The sequence below is a fragment of the Melozone crissalis genome, unplaced genomic scaffold (genome assembly GCF_028551555.1).
Source record: "Melozone crissalis strain CALT ecotype California unplaced genomic scaffold, PUWL_Pcris_2 ptg000019l_1, whole genome shotgun sequence".
NCBI classification, from domain to species: Eukaryota; Metazoa; Chordata; class Aves; order Passeriformes; family Passerellidae; genus Melozone; species Melozone crissalis.
The window spans coordinates 6,451,562-6,471,117 of record NW_026535797.1 but is presented as its reverse complement, the minus strand read 5'-3'; the positions used below and the strand labels follow the sequence as shown (position 1 = coordinate 6,471,117).

Genomic DNA, 19,556 nt, shown 5'->3' with positions numbered 1-19,556 from the left:
TTTTTGAATTATTAAAAGAGTAGAACTAATCCTTAGTTCTTACAATGAAATAGAAAAAAAAAGTGCATTGTTTTTACATAGTTTCTGCATTTATTAATAAAGGAACAATAGAACAAATTATTCTTTTTTAAAATGAAATACAACAGGCAGTGCATTTCCCCTTGGGAAAGATAATATGCCTCATGCATCCTCTCAAAAAAGATTTCACATGCCCTAATGTGCACCAAGAGACACTGAAAGCTTGAAAAAATCTTGTCATGCAGCCAGCAGGATGAACTTTCCTAAAAGTATTCCTAAAACAGTCAACTCATTAGGAGGGACTGATTGCTGGTGAGGAGCCTGCAAAAGTCAAGATTAATACCAAGTATTTCTACAATATCCCTCAAAGAGCTGACGGCTCCAGCCCACCTTAGTCATGTCCCAAATGCTGTGACCACTGCTTTGTAGGAACTTTGCAAAAGATTTCATTATTCTCTTATCACATGCAGTGATCTTTCAAATCAGATGATAACAGTCCTGGCAGGACAGACTAAGAATCTCTGCAGGACTTCTGCTTGTTTTGTAATTTCTCTTTACCTCTCATGTACCAGCAGTGTATTTCTCTTGTTGAAATAATGTTCCACTGGCAGCTTTACCACACTGAATTAACAAATATTAATGGTCTAGAGCACAATTAAAGCACTGTCATAGTCCATCAATATTCTACCTAGACTGAAGATCACAGGTGCCTAAAGTCTAGTCAAATTTCAGTAGAGAACTGAAAAAAATTATTCATTTCAAGAAAAGCAATGCAGAAGTACACTGTTCTTAAAATAAGACATGCTAACACTAACAGAGGAAACAAAATTTTGAAAATACCATAGTTCACCTGATGTCATTTTTTAATAACCAAGAAATAAATGTGCTAAAATGTCTTAACAGACCTTATTGCTTTAGCAAGCACAGCAATATCTAGAGAGCAACATTCCTGAAAAAAAAGCATGTGAAAAGCAGAGTGAATTGCACACTGAATTTCCTATTTGGCAGAGAAATACACAGCCACTACAATCCTTTGCTCTCATCAGGCAACTTTTGGGGTTCATTCCAATGGAGCTGTTGCCAGTAACTCTGCAAGACTGAAACCATTTAACAGTGACTTTGATTATGCTGAAGTTATTGCACTAATAACTCACCCTCACTGTGGTTTGGGATAACAGGTTTTACTTTAGAACTTCAGCTCACTCACGATTGGCACCTGCTCCACTGTCACAGCTCAAGTGAGAAGCAGGAACCCAGAGGAACACCAGGATGTTGCAAAAGCTTCTGTAAACACCTGACCATCACACATTTAAAATGTTACAGACATCAGCTGTGCTTCAGACTTAGCAATTTAATAATATCCAAACACATCACTGTTATCAAAAGCCTCCTGTTTTCATGGCACCTCACTTGTTTTTTAACAAATCTAATAATGGCCATATCAAAATGCAGAGCCATTGCTTATTTCAAACATTGCCTCCATTGGGAAAAACAAAACTGCAGTCTCTGATCTGTTTGGAACATGTGACATTGAGGAGACAGGCAGCTCCAAGAGCCACATGTGATGAAGGTGGGAGAGAGGCTCAAGAAAATCACCACATTCAGAAACTACAAGCAGAAAGATGCAAAAGAATTGAAGGATTGGGCTGCTGTTTTCTTTTTGAGTTGCAAATTTGAAAAATTGCCGAAGCAGTAAGAAAATACAGAAAAAAATTAAGTAATATTTTCATAATTTATGCTCCAATTCACCAGTGATTAATATTATAACTATGAGCATTATGTGTAATTGTAACAGTGAATCCTAGTATCTCACAAGTTCCTTTCTCCTCCACTATTCCATCTTCCACATTTTTAAGAATGTAACATACTTATTGTCAGAACTTGAGATAAAGTGTAATCTGTATGTAGACACAAGCTTTATCTTCTTTTCTATGAAGTATAACAATAGTTAGGTCAAGCAAATGCTACTTTAGAAGGGTTTTTTTTAATGCCTCTCTTTTGTATACATACAAGAGAGTATGTATACTCTCTTCTATGTATATACATGTGTATATACATACACATGTATATACATACAAGATATATATGTATATACACTATATATACATATATGCACTATATATATATCTACTTGTGTATATGTATATATATATACATATATATATATAAATATACATGTGTATATATATACACATATACACAAGATATCTATATATATACACTATACATGTGTATATAGAGACACAGACATTATTCGTGTATGTGTATATATTTTAAAAATATATAATGTTTAGTAGAAAGCTCCCAAACACTTACCAATCCAGTTTCCCAGATCTGGAATTTGATCTGACTAGCAACAACCTGTCAGCTTTAAATATTGGACTATTTGTCTCCCTGTGTCCAGTGCCTGAGATCTTGTTAATTACCTAAACTCCCTTTCTGTAGGTCTTGTTAATTACCCGTCTCCTGTCTCAGAGGACCTTGTTAATAACTTGTACAATCTCTCTAAAAAGGTCCTAATAACACATTAAAATTAAAGATGCTTTTCTTTTAGCACTTGTCAAGTGGTGTAAATTGAGAAATTTTCACATCAGTTTATTAGCCTGTAGTGTGGTGTCATGTATTTTCCTAAACAAAAACAATTTCAGATAAACGATGCACAAGCTTTGGTTGTGGCACAAAACAATCTTTGTTTTCCAGGAGCACCCTCAGTTTCTTTAACTGTGTTCGACACAAAAGCCATGTGGCTTCTGACTGCAAATTAACCTCCTGAGGGCCACAATAGCAGTAATTGTAAGAATGAGTGCAATTTAAGGCAATATTGGGTAAAAGTTTCAAAACAGTGCATTAAGAAGTACAAAACGAAAATCATTACTGGTAAATGCTGGCTAAGAGCACTAGACATTGTTTGCTTAAAAATTCTTTGTTGGCTGTATCATACAAAACCTCTGGAATGAACAGATTTTGTAGTATTTGCAAAACCAGTGAGGCTCCTATATTTTTAAATTCTCAAGAAATCAGTTCATAAATATCTCTACTATTCCTAGAACAGACAATGGAAACCCCAATCTTAACACTTAGTAACACTGTGATATCATATCTACACAAACACTTTAAAAATACTCATTTATCCACTCAGCATTTGCAGGAGGCAAAGCATCATCCCTATTTTACAGTTTTAGCCAAAATCAGAGAACAACTTTGCCAGATCAGACATTAATAGAAATTAGGGGTCCATTGTGATTTCCTGTCAGTAAGCATTATATATAAACCAAATAGGTATTTATTTTGCTTCTCCAAAATACCTCTAAAACCTTCTTGAAACAACAATAATAAAAAATAGCAACAAATAAAAATTTAAATAATCCTGGCATACTTGCTTTTGGAAAAAAAAAATCCTACAAGTGTTGCTGAACCACTTCTATAATTCTTGGATCAGCAGCCGAGCAACACGTGGAAGATGCACTTATCTTCATTTGTTTAATTAGTAAGTAGGAGTAATTAGTGACAGAGCATGCAGCCAGCCAGCCAGGCACTGCAGGATGGGCTGGTGAAGGGCTGTTCAGCAGCTCACCCAGCTGATGCCATGAGCTGCTGTCCTCCACATTGTTCTGCTCACTCAGCATTACCAACCACAATTAATTAGGATGAACTTAAGCCTGACCCAAAGTTCACCAAAGTCACTGAAAAGCTTCCCCCTAAGGTTACAGATGTGGCTGCACCAGCACTGAGAACGTGCCAGTCACATCACAAACATGAAGGAGCTGGGTTTGGTGGGTTTTTTTTGAGGGAGGGATGCTATGGGCTGGGTTTTTCTCTTCCACTTTTCTCTTTGTCCAGCCTGATCCCACAGACTGGATGTTTTATGGCTCCAGTGTGCTCCTAGAATACATCCTCCAGTGGGATTTCCTCAGCTCAGGATGCTCCATCACCCAAACCAAGGCTTAGCTAAGGGGGGTTAAATGGGAGATCCACCTGCAAAGCAGACACCTGTTCCACAACAGAACACTAATTTTGGACACACCCTAATAAAAATGTACTGCCTGGCTTACTTGCAGAAATGGGATTCATCCAAAAGAGCTTAATAGCACATTGAGTAAATAAGAAACTACCCAAAGACTAAATTCCCTGCCTACACTTTCTGCATACTGAATTTGTTACCCAGCCTCATTTATTTTGGGCACATATTTATAAAAATTCTTTCTTCAGTATCACTAGTTCAAAAAATTAAAAATGGATTCCATTCGAGAAATCCTCCACAGATAAAAGGTAAACTTAAACTGTAAACTTATTAAATATGCACATTTTGTATTAGTTTCTACTTCAAAAGAAAATAATTCTATAAGATACATTTGGAAGAAAGTAAACTAAGTCTAAAAGGTTCACACAGAACATCATAATAGAACATAGAAAAAACAAGAGCTTCTAACTTAACTTAGTGCATGCCAGATATTATGCCATTATTGCAGATTCATAAAAAAGGTCAGAATGTTTACTGTTTTTGGCTTTTTGAAAATAAAATAATATCTATTTGTCTTATCAAAAGTTTATGCTTACATAAAAGTCAAGAACCAGAAAAAGGGACTGTCATACAAAGACAGAAACAAATGACTAGAGTCCTTCTGAATGGGCACTGTGATGAGCTTTTTAATTACAAAACAAAGAAAACAAGTCCATCATGATTACCATTAAGTTTTATATTTATCAAGATCTGCTGCATTCAAGAACTTCAAAAGATTTCACTACTTATATCTAGCATCTGACTGAATACAGCATTTCATTTAAAAAAATTAAATGCTATGCAATTTGAATTGTTATTTGAATTACTTCTATTTAAAGGAACTTACTAGAATGGAAGTTTAATTTCTGACAAACCAAGTTACAACATAACCTTATGCTAATCCAGAGAAATACTTCATTAAATAAAAAAATATTCTAAGATTGTGTATAAACACATCATTTAAGACACTAGGAACTGACTGGACTCATAGAAGGCTCTAAGCAGATAATTTGTTGAGATGAGCTTCTAGCAACAATTTTTTTCTACAGCAGTTCCATTTCAGTTCATTTCCCTAATTCACATCCATGATTAGTTTTGTTAAGAAAATGATTCTAAGTTTACATCAGGAGTGCGTGCATTCTAACCCATGGAGAAAACTGAGCTGGGACACAATAAGATCCCTCTCTTCTAAGAGAACAAAACAACAAAAACCTTTTTTTTAAAAAAAAGAAACTACACATGTCATTAATTAAGGAATTAATACACAGGAAAAGGTGAATTTTCTAGAACTATGATTTCCATTTAAAACAGTGATTGATTTTACAGCCTTTAATTTCAAATGCATTTTCTACCAAATTTAATGAATGATTACACAGAAATGAATGATTACACAGAAATGAATGATTACCTTGAAAAAGCAAGGACTGCTAATTCCTGTCATTTATAAACAATAAAAAAAGAATGCAAAGGAATGAAAGTTAATTAACTTCTTAAACATTTATCTATTGTGAACAGTGTATGTGGGTGGCAGTGTACATAAATATATATATATATATATTTATGCATGTATAAAGAGAGACAGACAGCCAAGATTATCTTTCTCACTAGCATACAGAACCCAGGAAGGAAACTAAAAGTGAGTTACACTTTTTCTTAAGGAAAACAAGTAAAGCATTAATAGACAAACAAAGATTAAAATGGATTATTTAAATAAAAGTTCCTTATCAGCCCTGTAACTTAATTCACTCTGCTCAAGACATAAACTGCTGCCTCGTGCAGCAATTTCAATATATAGAACCCAGCAAAGCTGCAGTGAGCCAAATGAATTCAGGTGCGGTAAGAGTTCATGTGGGTGCTCCCATTTAGAAACAGAATGTTCTTCAATTCTTGTACTCTAACATATAGAACCTAAAACCTCCTTTGTTTTTTCCCCCCAAATAGTGACATCCACAGGATTTCTTTTCACTAATCCCATTTGCACCACTCTTACTCAGTTTCCTCTTCCTATTACACTTGAAACCTTTCCGTCTCCAAACCTGACTTAGGGCAATGTAATAAATTAGCAACAAATGTTCAGGCAAAGCAGAAGACTTCAGGGAGAGCCCATTCTAAAGCACAAACAACGTCTTCCACAAACACCAACACCCAAAAAACTTCACAGCACATATTAGTAATAAAAACCACTTCAAAACAAAGTGGGAAACAATCAAATGAAATAAAAAGTTTGTAACATAGAAAAGCACTGATATAAACATGTATAGAGCACAAAGATTGTATTCCTCAATACTCCACATTTTCATTTATATAACATGTTCAAGATATCAGATTGAAATACAGCAAAAAAACCTACCTTGAAGATGGCAACATGCTTGTAGGCTTGAAGTTTGCCATGAACGGATTAGTGGAATCATAATCAAAACTCTCCTGATGAGCTTCCCCAAACGCACTCGGTGATTTCAAGTCACTAGAACTCTCTGATCCCCCATTGCTAAGTTTATCTGACCTCTTGCTATCTTTTTTCCCAGTCACTCTTTCAAAAAGGCTAACTTTCTCTTTTTTCTCTTTTTTAATTTCTTTTCTGATCTCGACAGGTTTGGAGAACAGACTTATGTTTTGATCCCACGTTGCTGGGCTTTCTTCAAATGGATTCTTCTGTCTTGGCAGTGTAGCAAATTTTTGGGGTAATGAAGCACTCACATTAAATGGGTCATTTTGTGCTTCAAGTGCAGTTTCATCAACTGTGCTGTCAAGTTGGCTCATTTTAGAAGTATCAACACTTAATGTCCTTCTGTGTGGAGATTTTAGACTCCCTGCAAACAATCTGTCATTAGTATATTATCAATGAGACACTATATCACAGTTTATGACATGCAGAAAACCCATTTTAGCTTAGATCTAGAAGCTTTGCAATTGAGCCTCAGTTCAAAACAGTGGTGATTAACTAAGCTATTAAAAAAAATAACAGCTGTGGCCTTGATTTCATGTTTCAGAAATGTTTATGGAAAGGCACCACAGGAAATTTTTGCTTCCTGCATGAAAATGAAGTTCTACAGAGAAGACAGCTATGACTGGTGTGCCATTCTAGAGACAATAGCATGATGTTGCATAATAACTTTGAGCAATTCAAAGTATTTTCAGCTCTTTGTATAAATCAGGTTTAAAATTTGGTGATAGTTTTTGACTTTTTAATTAGACTTATTTCTCATAAGATGCTGTTTTGCCTAGAGTCCCCTCTGAAATGGAATATACTCTCAGATGAGGACAAAATAAGAGACAATGCTAAACTGTCATACATCATGAGCAATGTAAGTTATTTGTTATGCTCAGAAATAGCAATTATGAGTTGCCAGCAATTAAAGAAAAAATAGGCCAGCAATATTTCTTAACATTTTGGCCTTGTGAGTGCTTCATAAAGTGAAGCAAGATTGCGAACGCTCTAACAGCAGTGAGCTGTAATTGTAATGGTCAGGAGTGTTACTTACCCCCTTCATCAACAGAGCCAAAGGACTCCAGCTGACGCCTGAAAAGATGGGTGTAGCCAACGGTGCTGGATTTCATCTTCTCTGAGGAGACGTGGGGTCCTGTCAGGTCCGACATGGAGTGAGCTGAGGACAGCCTCTGAGGGCCCAAGAGGAAGGGTTTTTTTGGTTTTGATTTCATTTGCACTTCACCACTACACACCTCTAGATTTGCATCAGGTGTGTGAGTGCTTGGGATGATTGCAGAGGATGTGTCTGAAAACGTCCCATCGTTTTTCCGACCCTTCATTTTGTCTTTTAGTTTAGAAAATGGGGATTTGGTTTTGTCCTTCATTGACAAATCAAACATACTTGCTGTCATGTTATTCCTCATAAACTGAATATTGACATTGATTTCTCCTCTGTCTTTTGTTCTCTTCCCTTGTCTGGATTCTAGGGGAAACCACCTTAAAGGAGAAAGAGAGCAAGTTAAGTTGTGTTTTTCTATCATTACACTCCTGTTAGTTGGTTAATGCATCTGGTTAGAACAATTTAAAATATGAAAACCCAAATTCTGCATCAAAGATTCAACCACTCCTGCACTGAAAAACTTCATTTATATTTGTTTTCAAAGACAACTTCTTTGCTTATATTTGTTTTCATCAAAAACTTCTTAGTTTATATTTGTTTCAAAACCAAACAAAGAGCAGGAGGAAGCTCTTTACAGTGATCACGTGTTTCAAAATCAAAATCGACTCTGGAAGCTGACAAAACATCACCAAAGTTAAGGGCTTCCATCTATGAAGGAGAATTTGTACTTAATTATAAATACAGATACATTTTCTTTTTTTTTTAATAGCCTTCAAGCGTCCTTCAGTAGTGATGCATATTAATGTATTCTATGTGGCACCTACTTGATCTAGTAACCTTTTCTCCTTGGATTTTGCTCAGGTTTACACACTAGCAAACATTGTCCCCTCTTTCCTTCCTTCTAAGCACTGGTTAAGATTTATGACAACTGCAGCAATTCTGGCTAAGAAATATCTGAGAGCCCTGAGCAGTCAGCCACCATTTCAATTGTGCAACTGCCTCCCCTCTGGGTGCTGACAGAAACTGCACAGGCACAAGTGAGCGCGCAGGTGTATCCAACAGCATCCTCTCTTTTGCAGGTCACCAGCAGGATTAACTTCAGAAATATTTCCTTTGGAATCATGACATAAATCCCCACTCCTTGAAAAGAGATCAAAGGTGTGATCATCTGTTTCAAAAAGCCAAGTGTGCTTCTTTGCCAGGTCCAGCAAAAGCTTTATCATTATCCAAGTGTCTTATTCCTTCCCTACTGTGCTCCATTGTCCCATGGAAGCATCTGCAGAATTATGGCTCAATCTTCCCTCCACAGCTTCACCTAAATGAATGACCAACACACAATCCCTTCTCCACAACCATTACCAAGAGCCTTTCCCTATTTCAAAAGGTCACAAGGGCATATTTCAGATCCACCAGCTCCAAAGAAGTGCTCTAAATCCATTTTCAGGAGAAATCCATGCACACAGACTAACACAACAGTGCCTGACCACCAGTAACTTTTGAATTGGAGAGACTAAGAAATTAAATTGCCTATTAACACAGACACAAAATGGATTATACAGTTATACATACATTATTCAATCCTGCCAAATATAGAAAAAAAAGGTCAGGAAAGCAGAAAAATAACCCTCAATTTATTTTCACATTTCATAAATATATTTTAAAGGTGACTGCTGTAATCAAGTTTTCAGGCAGAGATTACATGTTTTCAGTTGAGAAAATACTTCCAAAAGTGACATAACAAAAGGATAAGGAGTATTATTATGCCCTTTTTTTTTATGTTGCTTTGTGATATTCACAAGATTTTATACTTCATACTAAAGCAAAATAATTCATCAGACCTCCTCTGTTCTTGCAATGAACAATATAAATCCAGACCAGTAGACTCAGAAGCTCAAACCAGGTGAAAGATAATTAAATCATTAGGAAAATAGCTCTACTTCTCTTGTGAGGTAACTTCATTTATATACTTTAAATGAAATACAAAACCTGGAATATGTGTCTGAAGAAGATGGATTGTTTTTCCTTTTAGTTAATAATGCTTCAATTCTTTGGTAACTGATTCCAGAAACACTTTAAGTCATCTATAGAGTTGTTACAGAAAACAAAAACAGAACCAAAAGTCAATTGTCTTTGTGCTAACATAACGTTGCAAACACTGGAAGACAAGATAGCCTACTTTCATTAAAACTCTTCTTTAAAAGAAAATATGCTCACATATTCCCTTAAAAATAGAAACAGTGCACAGCCATAATGAGTAAGCCTCAGACAGCTCCTGGACCCCAAAGAAAAACCATCCTGGACCTGAGAAAGTCCTCCCACAGCTCCTCAGCCACACACTAAATATACACACCAGCAAAAATAAGGCTCATGAGTGGTTTGAGAAATGTAGGAGGCAGAAAGGACTTCACTTTTGGACATTCAAATTTAATATTCCAGCCTACACTGCAACAAAACATTCCCTTTTTCCCTCTCCTCACAGGGTTCAAACATTAATACTCTATCTCTGATAAAACTGGTGAATTTTTCTATGTTTCTGCTTCCAAATGATCAAAACCTTAAATTTATCCATGACACTTAACTTGTTTTAGAACAAGTGTAAGACATAAATTCTTAATCTTTTGCTATGGGAAAGAAGGCATTTTATTTTAAAAATTTATTTAACAATTATTTGCGTTCTTATCACCAATCAACAAGGCTGTGTCATTACCAGCACTCACCTGCTAAGGGCAAATGAACTATTTTGACATTTACCTCTTCTTAAAGAGAAGCCTACAACTAAGACCTGGCCTTCATAGCTTCTACATTTCTTTTCAAAGTATATCTGGAAGAACTTCACATTAAAAGTAAGTTCAGGTGGGAAAACAAAGAAACTCTCCTTTCCCTAGGAAGAGAACAGCAGGTCCTGCTGGAACCAGGTTCAACACTGCTACTGATTCCAACAGAATTTAACCATAAACTCTTTTGCTCCAGCAAAATTCCTCTGGTCTTTAATGGAATTTCTATTTGAATAATGATTGCTGGATCAAATCTTTGTATGAAAGACAGATATTTAATTTTCATAGGCATTTCAAGGAGGTTTCTTTGTTACCTTGTAGAGTTTATCTTGTTTTACTTATAATGAAGGTTCCATATGCTTCAGCTCATAACAAGACAATATGAGAAGCAGACTCAAATCATGATTTTCTTCAAAACTCAAAGGCAACTAATTACTTTTTAAAACAGATGAGAACAAATGCAGGCAATGCATTTATGTGGAGCTGCATGTGAATGAGCAACTAAGACCATAAATGTTTCTTATTAGAATCTGTTTCGACAACACATGGGTGTGAGCAGCAAATAGAAAAAACAGCTCTAGAGAGGAGAGAAAAAAGAATGGGGAAATGAAGTCCACTGTTTTCAGATAACATTTGGGTCCTAAAACACTAAATTCCACTATACTACTGCCAATTTAAAAAATTGAAATGTATTATAAAAGCCAATAAAACGTGCTATTTTGGTTTTGTTTACAGTACTTTTAGCCACAATAAATGCTCCATTTGTCAGGCTGCCATGAGCTTATCCTATAGAAAGCCTGTACAAAGTAGGAAAATAGCCAATAACATACATGAACAAAACAGGGTGGCTTTTATGAGAGCAGATGCCCTTTTACTTAATAACCAAATATTACATCCAGTCTTGCAGACAGTCTTTATTTAAACAGACCTTGTACAAAGTCTGGCAAATTTTCCCAACTTCAAAGGAAGCCCTGTTGCCTTTGGAATCACATTCATTCTTCTTGCTCTCACCTTCAAATGTTCTGTAGGGCAATGTCCTCCATACACCCTCTAATTTCAACTTTTTCCCGATGGCTTCCATCAGAACAACCCTTGCTTCTTTCTCTCATCTGTTTTTCAGGGCTTTGCCTGTCTTGCATGGGTTTCTGCTAATTTTTACTTTTAAGTATTCTATAAATTATCCCTCTGCATGCTGACAATTTTCTTGAATGTGCAAAGAGAAGCTCAACATGCAAGGCTAAATAAGAAAAATCCTGCTGACTAGGCAGCCCTGGAAAGCTGAACCCCTATGAAGCAGCATGCCTACTTTCTACCCATGACAAGATCAGTTTATTCTGGCCACACCTACAACTAGAGGTGGAAAAAACAAACTCTCCTAACTTGATCAGTCCTACCAGTAATGAACCCTCACTTTGGGGAAGACAGACAGAAGGGTGGAGAGAATTGAAATAAACTACTATAAATAAGCAAGTTACAAAATGAATGTTACAAGTTACAAAATGGCCTGTCTATTTCATTTAAACAGCTAGTGATCTACAGACTTTCAGCTGGTTTTGTCCTCACCTTTTCTGATTTTATCTGTCCTCCAAATCTGCCTCAGAAACTGTCACTTCCAAGTCTTATCACTCCCTCTTTTGAAGAAGCATCACTCAGCCTGTTCTGCTCGCCATGTAACAGTGAGCAGGATGGGCTGACAGCATGGGTAAGAAAAGGCACTACCTAATTTCAATTACATTTTAATTATATACTTTGAAAGCCTCCAAAACCACTGGGTAACTTATCTACCAGTTTCAACAGGAATTAAGTGTTCCAGCCAGCACATTCATCCTGTGCATGACAGGATGATCTCCCAACTCTGTCTTCTGGACAGTGCCAAAGATGGAAAGTATTGAAGGAATTTTCCCATCTTTCTGCTTCTCAAATACACCCCTCTGCCTTCAGTCTACCAGTTGAGCTGATCTAGTTTTGCTTTGCTGAAAAACCCAAAGAATATTACAAAATCTTTATTTCAATTCACAAATTACTGAGGAAATTGTGCAAAAAGCCACATAATCATCACAGCTTCCACCAAGGCTTCTGACCTTGATTTCACAGGCAAAAATCAGCACCCTGATCTGCTACACATTTAATGATAATTTTATATATAGAGAGATACTTCTAAGTTTACCCCTATAAAAGACCATCAGAATCTCAATGACAGAACATGTCCATCAGCTGTCACAAAAATGAAGTTGATGACTACTGTTAAGCTAGATACACTGAAGAAATTTGCTCACAAAAGCCCACTAACATAAATATCCCCAGCTAATTGATGTAAAACAACATCCAAAGCCCAGAACAGTCTGACATTTCCATTTAGCAGAGTATGCACTTTGAAAAATGCAGAAGTATGTTTTGTGATAAATCATTCCAATACCATACGAAGAGGCTGCCCCAAAAGTCAGCAAGTAGGAAAATTAAGTCAAGGGGCTGAGCACAGACTACACTGTGGATGAAGGGAAATTAAGAAGAAAACAAATTATTTATTAAAATAAGTGATGACACTCACAAAGATGAACACTCTTACTTTCTGGAAGCCAACTGAAATGAGATATTGAAAGCAGTTTAAAATAAATACTAGAGTGACATTGTAACACCACAAAACATATGGGAACTGACAGCTATCACAACACCCTCACTATGGGGTTCGCTACCATCAACTGGAATCAAAGTCATTAAAGTGGTCTTAGTTTACTTTTTATTTTGGCTAAAGGCTATGTGTGAATACTTCTGTGTTAGAAACAAACTAACTGAAGGTATGAGAATTAAGGCCAGTTATTTGAGTATGTGTGCACAGAAAATGGAGAAGCATTTCAATCCAGATGGCACTTAGACTCTGACTCAGAGTTATGACTTACTGAGAGGATGTGCATGGATTTGTTATCAAAATGTAAATGCTGGGAATATTATTAAATAATTTGAAAATATCACTGTAAGTCCATAAAGCTACAGCTGGGCAAAACTTTGTTTTCTCCCATAACCATCTTTCTCTTTTGTTCCTCACTACTGACATTCCTTATTTTCTTATTTCATTTAATGAGTGGTACCACAAGACAACCCATACAGAATCTCCAGGCTGCTCTTTATTTCTGTGCCTTTAACAAATTTCTAAGTTACTACTCTTCCCACTTTTGCCTCGAGTGGAACAAGATTTTCCCCTTGTTTTGACCACAATAAAGACATTTTCTGTTACACCCTGCCATTTCCACCACTATTGAAGCTCATCCCTTCATTTTTCTTGTTTAAACTAAATTTAAGACTAAACATGAGTAAATAATAGTGTGTTATGTTTTGTAGAAGTATTATTAAAATGGTTGCCACTCATTAACAAGCACTGAGCCCATATATTATCTATTTACTAGTTGTCTGCTTGTTCATAATTCCAGATGTATTTGAAGCCTCCCTCTTGTTATGCTGCTACAGATGAGAGAGGACAGAGCAGAGGCAGTTAAGAGAGTTTATATGCAAGACAGAAGCTGCCAAGAAAGAATTCACATTAATTTGGAAAAAGTCACCCCATTTGCATATCTTCCAGGAAGCTCAGCAGCACTGAAGTCAGTGCCTACCACACAGGGGTACTGATCATGGTCAACCATGAGTTCCTTTTGTTTGCTTGCTGAGAAGCTGGTTTTGACTCTTTTTTATTATCAATAGAAGTTGAGAAGTATCTTTAGAAAAGGCCAAATTCCTTCACTGTGTTATGCTCAAGCAAGTATTTTTTTAAACAGTGCTGCAATTTGTGTGTGAGTGGAGGGGAGTGATGTTGAGGTATTATAGACCCCAGGGAGAAGAAGAACTAAATCACAAATAAAAGATGTCTCCTCCACCATGTCCATAGAAATAATAACTCTACATCACCTGCCTTCTCAAATTTATAGCATTCCAAACGAGTGTTACATCTCAAATCAGATGAACATACAATAAAATGAGACGTCCAGGAAAGCTCATGAAGGAATAGACAATAAACAGAGTGGAATTAGAGAGTACCAAGGATGAAGAAAAAGCAGAGGAAATAAATAACACTGGGAAAGTTAAGAGTCACTGTAAAAAACAACTGAAAAATAATTCAGTAAATTAAGACATGTCAGAAAATTAGTATTTTTTTTATTTCATGGTAACTCAAAAATTTGTTTTGATGCTATGCAATCAGATTGTGAGCAGCATTAAGGCAACTGTGAATTATAACTGAATGGAAATTATTACCAAAAAGCATATATGCTTTAAAAAATATGTTCATTGATCATAATTTACATTTCAATGGAAGAGGAGAAGAGGTATATTTATTTTGCAGGAGCAGACAGAAACAATTGCCATGTATTTCTTAGGATGAATTAAAAACCCTGTGTGATGTTATTGCAAAAAATAAAAGCCATGTCAGAAATGTAACATTTGAAAACTTATGCTAAATACACTTCCATTAAAGCAGTTTTTCCAAAGCTTTTTGAAGTGTTAAAAAACCTCAGTAAAATCTTTCAGCATCTGCAGCCTAGTTTTCAGCTCTGGAAAAAAGAGCAGAAGTAAAAAGTCCCAGTCCATTTCCAACTACAGCAGAGATGGCAGAGACACAAATTTACCAACTTTCACAGTACAATGGGCATTTCTGCACCAGGAAAGAAAGAAAATGGACTGGGATCCTGCAGATGCTTTGGATGAAGTCTTTGGAAGAGATCTAGAGAGGGACCATCTGAGCTGCATCTGGACCTAACTGTTCCAGCAATTTTTACTTTTAAGAATTTGAAAAATCATCAGTTTCAGAAAGCAAAAGGACATCCTGTGATGTTGTGTACAAAATTTTCCCTATCAAGTTGTAGTAAAGAGACTACATTGTTTCATTAAGTCTTGAGCCAGAGCAAGTTTCTTAGAACACAAGACAAATCCCATCATGAGGCCTCTGCCTGAAAACTTTACTGCAGGGAGTATTTGTCTTAAGATGTGACAAGTAACATAAAAAGCTCCACAGAAAAAAAAAAATATTTTTCCCTAACATAATGTTCCTGAGTCTGCAATGATTTTTGAAATTTATTTCTTCCAAATTATGAAACATTAAATTAAAAAAATATGTAAAAAGCCAAATGTCACACACCCCATGGTCTTCCTAAGAATTCAGAATCAGCTGGTAGCCTTCACTTCTCATACCTCCTTACTAAAAAAGCACTAGGGAATTGCTGACAGGGTTCAGCATTGTGCAGAATATTAAATATCTTTTTTGCAATACCCTGGTGACTCTTGAGTCTGTCTCTTACAGCACCATATGTACAGCTGTGTTGGAAAGAGGAAGCTATTAAATATATTAAAAAGTAGAAATATTACCAATAGACACTTCATCAAATAACTGGATCTCATTCATCCCCAAACAAAGCAAGAAATGTTAAGGTTACATCAACATAAGAAAATAACTCTGGATTTAATAACAGCACAAGCCTGTTGAACATATTTGAAAGTAAAAACATTGCTTAATAAAACAGATTAGTGTTTCTGAAACAATGAATATAGCTTTCAACCATCAGAATGTAACAAAGACATTGGACTTGGTTTTGAAAGGTGCTGGGTGTCTCAGTTCCCACACCACACTCACAGTTAGAAGGTCTTCAGGTCCAAATATATTACCCTTAGTTTACTGCCAACACAGGAATAGGAATATTTTCTATCAAAAAGGATTTAATAAAGAGGGGGAAAAAGAGCATTTTGTTTGAGATTGCATTCGTAAATCTATCCTTGAAAGTTTGCCCTTGTCCCACACACACATACAAATATTGCATCCACATCTCCAGTGAGTGCTTCAAGGAGACAGCCACGATCCACCCACATGGCACGAGGGCACACAACCACAAAAACTTCTCAAAAACATTTAACTTCAGAATCAAGTTACTTTTTTTTTTTTGAAAGTGAGTTTTAGAAAGGACATTTTTGAGGTTTCTTTAGGTAAAGACACCAAGGGGAAAACTGGACTTTTCAGTGGCTCCTTCCTTGTAAGAATTTAAATCAGCGTTACGCGAGAACGCGCTGCCAAAAATCCCGCTTGCCGCCCAGCCGCGCTTTTACACTTACATAAGACTTTTACAAGTACGGCTGCTCGGCCCTAGAAGCCTAACACCCATCAACCTTTAATAAGATTTGCAATCTTAAATGCTCAAGTAACTTGTGAAGAAAGGACTCGGGCTGTTTGCAAAGCCTCCCCCATAGGCCCCCATCTCGCGCAGCAGAGCTCGCAGCAGCGCGCGGCGCTCCCGGTGATTTCAGCGCTGCTCTGAAGGAGGAACTGCTCCACAGCCACATAGCAGGAGTGCCTCTCTCCCACTTCAGAGGAAGAAATGATAAAATAAAGAGCACCTATGGAGCCCTGCTAAGCACAGCTTCCTATAAAAACACTGCACATCTGAATGTTTGTTTAACTATCACAAGGACTGTGTTACTTACCCCACTTAAAAATTTCTGGAATAATTTTGCAAGACTGACTCCAGTACTACTTTTGCTAAACCTGGCGCAGGAGCCTATGTTTCCTCTTCTTTGTTACTCACAGTAATAATGGAATAATTTACATCTTTTACTCCAGCTTCTGAACACATATTTCTACCTAGATTTACAGTCTTTACTTTTTGTAGCGCTCCTCCCTCATTCATTCACCTTGTTTTTCACCTTGTTGCTAGGTGTTGCAACTAAGGCAGTTGACTACTGATTTGCAAGATAATTACAACTAATGAGTCAAGAATTTTTAAGATATATGTCTAAAGAGCAGTGAAACTCCTTGAATCAAGTGTTAACAGAAATTAAGACCCTAAGGCTACAGGCATCACCATGTATTGCATCAAGATAACTGGTTTATCCATAAAAAGGTAAGGAATTAAAAAGTGTAATACTCCAGGCAACGAACCCACAAAAGATTCTGCACAGACTTCTCCTTTCCTGTCATTTGGTTTGTGAACATACTGTCTTGCAAAAAATTCAGTTTACAAAAACAAACACCAGGGCAAAGAGAGCTTGGACTTGTCTTTGGTGCTCTTCAACCTCAGCCATGCATTTAAGCAGGACCAGGTTTTGAGGTGGTTTCAGCTGCCTGACCAAGAAGCCCTGCTTGGTGTTAACCATAAGGATTTCCATCTCCAACTGCCAATGCTGCTGGAGGTCCAACCCTGGCACAGTCACAGACAGACAAGCAACACCAGTCTTTAGTGGCTTGGATGCCAAGTCCAGCACCTCACCACAGAGCCACCATCACTATGGATACCAGACTTTAACTTCAACAGGAGCCTTTGTACTCTTCTGAAGAGACACCAGTGGAGGAAAGGCACCTGGAGCAGGAACTTTTTAACCACTCCAGACAGATCTGTCAGCGTCCATGTCACTGCCAACACAGAGCTCACTTGGAGGTCTCCAAGCTGTTCTGATTCAATTTCTGTGGCATAAGCATATCCACACCAAACCCAAAGCATGGAGTCACAGGCATGCCTACTCTCATACCTACAGTCTGAGTTACACACACATATAGAAGACAAATTATGCTGGTACCAAACACCTTTGTGCAACCATGTCCTGCCTAGGAATTATAACAACTTTACACATTTAATTGAAAAACTCATAGAATTAGATAAGTACAGTTCAACTTCATAAATTGCTATGATACCTTTTTTTTTTAAATTCCATTTTTTGCATTCCAGTGCCTGAACTTCCGGGCAAACACTATTTTATTTGACAAAGGCTTATGTAGGTAGTGATGGAAGCTACCATAAGAGCTGAAATTTCTCTTCAGTCTTCTCAGCTGAGGCCTGCTGTACAGTGCAGCCTGTGGGATCATGGCCTAAGATTAATCAGGACCAGCAAAGCACTGTGCTGTTGTGGTAAGCCTTCATTAAGTCACAGTTCATTGACCACTAAAACATAAATATAAAATATTTAAAGACACGTGGTTGAAGCAACTGAAGGAAAACAATTTTAAAGAGAACCACACCAGGTTTCAGGGTATCTGAGTCTCATGCATGGTTCAAACTCAGGTAGGAGATGAATGGGGGTATGGCCCTGTGCAGAACAAAGAAAAATGCTTAGATAAACAGTCTGCAATGAGGTCATGTTACACACAAGAGTTTGTCAGAGAAGTTAATGTTATTGACAGTCTTTCCCTGTGCACAGTAAGCACTTTGATTACAGTAAACTTCTCTGGAAGAGGTCAGGCCACAATGACATAACTGTATAGGTTAAGAGATTTGAACCCAGAATTAATGACAGAAATGTACTAATTTCATTCCAAAGTACTTACATTCATAGTAAGGCTACTATTTCCCACCCTCCACAAGTGCAACTGTCCAAGGAATACAAATAATAATGAAAAAAACCAACCATCACTTACTCTGTTTTCCGCCTTTGCTTGTCTTCAAATATATCATTCAGACTTATGGCTACCTGTCCCAAAAACCTGTCCAGCCCCACCAGCGACCTGTGCATGACAATCAGGTACAGGATGTATTTTTCGGGATTCTCCTGCATGAGTAGTCCAGGGAGCTCGAAGGAGGCCTCCTCTTTCCAGATGGGATCCAGAGTCTTCTCAGCCACCGAGGTGGAGTACTTCTCCTTGCCCAGCTGGATGATGGTGTAGGCATCGTTGCTGCCATTTTTACCTTTTGGCTTCAGACCTTTGGCTTGAAGGACCGTAACTTGCACGTGAGTTGGGAACCACTTTTGGGCTTGCTCCGCCAACATCATCTTAGAGGATCGCAGCAGCAGCAATACCAACAAACGCAAAGTCTGTCAGCCCTCGAGGGACTGCGTAAGGGCACTTACGGCGGAGACACCTGTCAGGGGCTCGGCTAGTCTTTCCCCTAGCGCTGCTGGCCGCGGGTGGCCCTCACCAGCCCGCGGGTCCCCCCTTCCCCGGCAGCCCCACCTGCGGCTCCATGGCCGGGGGCTGCAGGTCCCGCCGCAGCCCCGGCCCCGCCGCCCTCCCGCGCCCGGCCTGGCCCTGCCCGCCGCTGCCGCCGGCCCGGCCCCGCGCCGCCCCCAGGGCATCCCCCGGGCAGGGCCGCTCCGCCGCGGGGCCCCGCAGGCCGGCGGCGGCCTCCCCCTGCCCGTCCCGGCTCGCTGCCGGCGGCGGTTCGGTGCCGGCGGGGGGCTCGGTGCCGGGCTGCCCTCCCTGCCTCCGTCAGTCGGCCCGTCCCCGCCGCGGCCGCCTCAGCCTCTCGCCGCGCT

The 19,556-nt window shown here is 38.1% G+C and overlaps 1 protein-coding gene across 1 annotated transcript in view; it reads right to left on the bottom strand.

Moving 5' to 3' along the window:
- The window catches only part of RAB11FIP2 (RAB11 family interacting protein 2), a 32,529-nt gene extending 13,281 nt beyond the window's left edge, over positions 1 to 19,248 (bottom strand). Inside the window, exons 1-3 of the mRNA XM_054277052.1 lie at positions 18,721 to 19,248; positions 7,501 to 7,943; positions 6,369 to 6,828 (exon numbers count right to left, since the gene is read on the bottom strand). Of these exons, the coding sequence (XP_054133027.1) occupies positions 6,369 to 6,828; positions 7,501 to 7,943; positions 18,721 to 19,073 (1,256 nt within the window). The 5' untranslated portion in view covers positions 19,074 to 19,248. The remainder of the gene's footprint in view (positions 1 to 6,368; positions 6,829 to 7,500; positions 7,944 to 18,720) is intronic.
- Positions 19,249 to 19,556: the final 308 nt, after the last annotated feature.